Source organism: Capsicum annuum, chromosome 7 (genome assembly GCF_002878395.1).
Source record: "Capsicum annuum cultivar UCD-10X-F1 chromosome 7, UCD10Xv1.1, whole genome shotgun sequence".
Taxonomy (NCBI): domain Eukaryota; kingdom Viridiplantae; phylum Streptophyta; class Magnoliopsida; order Solanales; family Solanaceae; genus Capsicum; species Capsicum annuum.
The window spans coordinates 99,130,535-99,134,847 of NC_061117.1; the positions used below are offsets into that span (position 1 = coordinate 99,130,535).

The 4,313-nt window shown below is 31.8% G+C and overlaps 1 protein-coding gene across 1 annotated transcript; it reads right to left on the bottom strand.

Moving 5' to 3' along the window:
• Positions 1-2,981: 2,981 nt before the first annotated feature.
• LOC107853507 lies at positions 2,982-3,855 on the bottom strand. The gene is made up of 3 exons (XM_016698496.2): positions 3,505-3,855; positions 3,366-3,422; positions 2,982-3,242 (listed from the first exon to the last, which is right to left on the bottom strand). The coding sequence occupies exons 1-3, from the start codon at positions 3,853-3,855 to the stop codon at positions 2,982-2,984; spliced, it is 669 nt and encodes a 222-aa protein (XP_016553982.2).
• Between the last annotated feature and the right edge of the window lie 458 nt (positions 3,856-4,313).

Sequence of the window (4,313 nt, forward strand, 5' to 3'; positions counted from 1 at the left end):
TTTCTCTTGAACCAACATTTAGAGAATTGGAAACACCAAAAGCACATTGCTACGCCTATAATGTTTGACAAATCTCCAGTAGATGTGTATAACCAACGCAACACAAGCTCTCGAAGATATCCATTGTACTTCAAGAGCAAGCATCCGTTTCAGGAGTATATTGGGTTTGAGACTCCGGATTCATTGATTCAACAATTCGCTGATTGGTGTTACCCCAAGTCAAGAGGAAAAAGGTGTGGTTTCTGAATTTTAAGTTTTTTTATTGACAATTCAATAAGAAATATTTATTATCTTTTAATAATATATGTAGGAGTGCTGCAAATACTGCTTTACAGAACAAGATAATTCCTGAATTTGTATTGGCTGACATAAAAATTGAAGACAAAGATTGGTTTTGCACCTTGATTCACACTGGACGACCATGGAATGATGAGGTATGTTTTCTGTATTTTATTTGGTATTGAATAACTTCTTCAAGTTTATTTTGTGTGTAGATAGCAGTAGAAAGAATAGTCTTTTCAAAAATTTAACTTTGCGAGAACGTACATAGTTTGTTGAGTCTTGAAGATTACACTTCTGTGGCTATTTGATTCAGTTTATGAGGCTTAAAAGTTGCACGTTTTCTATGTATGGAATAATTGGTTATATGCTTCACCTATAATTTTTACCTGGTGGATTTGCTTGTTCTTGTTCTCTAGCCACATGGAATACAATTATTCCTGAAAGCACTGTGATAAATTCATACATCTCAAATACTTTTTATAGTATTTTATCAAGCCCATTCTTGAAAATCAATATGACAAAGCAATGAATTAATGATGGGTTCCATATCCTTTACTCTTATACATATCGATTAAGGACCACATCAAAGAATGGCTTCAATTGACAACATACCTTGAACATTATTGCACTTGCAATGATGGTAAAAATAGTGAACATTACATAATATACTGGAGAATATATTGCAGCATTGAATATATTAGTGCCTATCCAAAGGATGCATAAATGTTAGAAAATATTTCATATCTGTATATCTGTATTTTATGTGTATGCTAGTGTATAGTTCTGATTAGTATGCTTTGATTACGAGTATTTTGTGCACAAGACACACTAATTATACTATTGTATTATTTTCTTTGTCCAGTGTTATTATGCATATCTGTATTATATTTTTGTTTTTTTCTAATATAATTTTTGTTTATTCAGCATGTTGACGTGATAATGTATTACTTGAGAAAAAAATCAAAGTATAGTGTCGTGAAGTCAATTACATACACCACTACTAATATCTTCTTTGTTAAATGGGTACGTTCAATTCATCAACAATGGTTGAGTTTGAATGAAGAAATGAGTTCTATCATTCCTGAACATCATGTTAGCCAGTACATTAGGGGTTACAAACTACTTGTCAATGTTTCCTGGGATTCTATTGATAATGTCATTATTCCTGTGAATGTTAGTGAGTTATTTGATTAGATATTAGTTGTTTTATGAATTAGACATAGGTGTTTATATGTTTATGATTCGACGATGGGAGGTGTTGTCCATTCAAAGAATGTTTTAGATCATGTTCAATCCCATTCTACCATGATACCTCTGTTCTTGGTTGCCACTAATTTTTATGGAAAACGTTCGGATATTGACTGGCATCAAAAAGCTGTATACATTGATAAATCACTGAGTGAACCTTTGAAGTATGTCATTTTGAAGGATACACCATAGCAGGGACCTCAATCTAAGTAAGTTACTTTTAAATCGTGTTTTTATGTATTTATATTAATATATATGTTGCTTTATAAGTGATTTTTATAATTTTATATTTTACAGTAACTGTGGTATGTTTGTATGTGCCTTTGCTGAGTACGTTAGTCATGGCATCTTTGATATCTCCAGTACACTATTTGGTGTTATGAACCATCGACTCAGGTATGGTGCACTACTATGGGATTATGCCAAACGAAAGCAGAATGATGGAGCAGTCAGTGAAAGTGAGGCAACTGAAAATGTTACTAGCAAGCATGGTGGTTTCAAAAGGTCTAGGAAACAGTTTGGAAGTTCAAGGACACGATAATACCAGTCACAAAATATTATAACAGTAGTTGTTCTTATTTAGTTCTTGTATTTTTTTATGAATGTTTTGATATTTGAAAGTAGTAGGATCTTTTCTAATTGTTTCCAGGGTACCCAAATTTTTTTTTGTTACTCTATATTGATTTTTGGTTCCTTTTGGTTGAAATTTATTAATGTGATGAACTAAAGCAACAGTGTTTTTAGTCGGGAAAGTTCTTGTGCTTGTTTTAGTTTTCTACCCAATTTGATACTTGCATTTGTTGCATTCAGCTATATACATGGTGTTTCTTTATGAATATTTGAAAAAAAAAATTGAGCTCATTATCATGCTCTGAATGTTATCTTTTAATTAGTTTATAAAATATTAGCAATATTTCCCATATATTCTTGTGTTTTATACGTCTGATCCAACATGGTTTACATACAATTCACAACAAACCTACCTGCTTATTTTTTCTTATCTATCACTATCTTACGTGCTAGACTAAATTTTTTTCATTGTTTCTCTAGCTTTCATGCACCACAATTCAATTATAAGGAATCGTTGTTTTGATGATATAGTATTCGAGGTCTTCACATAGTATTCATTGTTTTGTAATTGAAAATACCATGTAAATAACACATTATTTGTTATTAATTCAAATACCTGCATACTAACTTCCAACTACTGCACATTACTGTGCATTTCTGGTGTATGCTGTTATGTTTTACAACAATATCTACGTGTTCAGTTATATTAATTGAAAAAAAAAATTAACCAACTCTGAAACATTTCTTTATTTTAAATCAATATATCCATAACCACAAAATTACTTAAAACAACACAAATCTTAACACTTGAAATTATTGATCTTAAATATTTAAGAAAAAACACTTAACATCAACATAAAGTAAGAAACACAGATTCCATCTTAAGCAGATGGTGCATGTTTGTGGCAAGTCCTTTTATTGTGCCCCTCATGATGACAGTCACTATATGTAACCTTTGAACGTTTACACTTGTCTTCATTTGGTGCTTTCCATCTTTCATAACATGGTCTTTTGGGAGGTCGTTTAGAATCAGGTGGCAATACAACTTCATCCAACACTTCACATGGTATTTCCCATGTACTTTCACGAGGAAGAGGTTCAACTGGTATGGAATAAGCATCTCTGAAATTCTTGTTGTTGTACTAAGGTGAGAAATAGTTCTCTCCATGTTAGTTTCTATATGTAATAGCAGCCATAGCATGAGAGTAGGGTATTTCGTCCAATTGAAATTCTCCACAACTACACTTTCTGCTTAGCAAACAAACAATGAATCTTTTTTCTTCGTTAGTAACAGTATGCAGAAATTCATTGGATACTTTTATCTGCATTCAGAAGCAACTTTACTACACAAATAAATTAACAAAAAATTTAAGTGATTTAAAAAGTAATGGATAAAGAACTTACTATCATTCTCTGAGATAGCAAATGATTATTTGTCAAAATATCATTATATTTGACCGTCAACTCTGTTAATGTGTTTGTTGCCTCCTCATGCTGTTTTGCATTCCATGATTCAATCATTAACCTCCTAAAATCCATTGTTGAAACCACAGGTAATCTTTTAGCTATTCTATTGGTGTTGTTGATGGATTCCGCTATGTTTGATGTCATCGTCCAAGTCTGTTTGACAATAGAATGAACCCTTGCCCATTTGTGGTAGCCAATTTGGAATAAATACGCCCTATCTCTCTTATCAATTTGGTCCACCCTTCCCATTAACTCTTTAAATTTTTGTAGAGTATATGCCTTTGCCATTGCCAAAAAATTTATGCAATTCTTCAAGATTCTTACGAAAGTTTACCTTTATGTTGCACCACAAATTCCAAATACAAGCATGATGTGATAGATTTGGATATACTGTGGATGTTGCCTTCCAAATATTCTTGTTTCTATCAGACATTATACACATACCTTCTCTTTCCCCAAATGCAATCTTAAATTTATCAAAAACCAAGTCTAAGAGGCAATATTTTCTGAATCAACCACAACATAAGCAAGGGGTAGTATATGACCTACAATCATAACATACTTTATATAATATATTGGTTGATTACTTTTTTGCAAGACAAACAAAATACATACATATGACATACCAATATTATACAACACATTAACATTTTACTATGATTTACATTTAAAAATAAAAAATTTAAAAAAATGCTTTACCTCCTGGGTCCAACGTGCTCGCAGTCATCATAGTTCTACCATAAAGC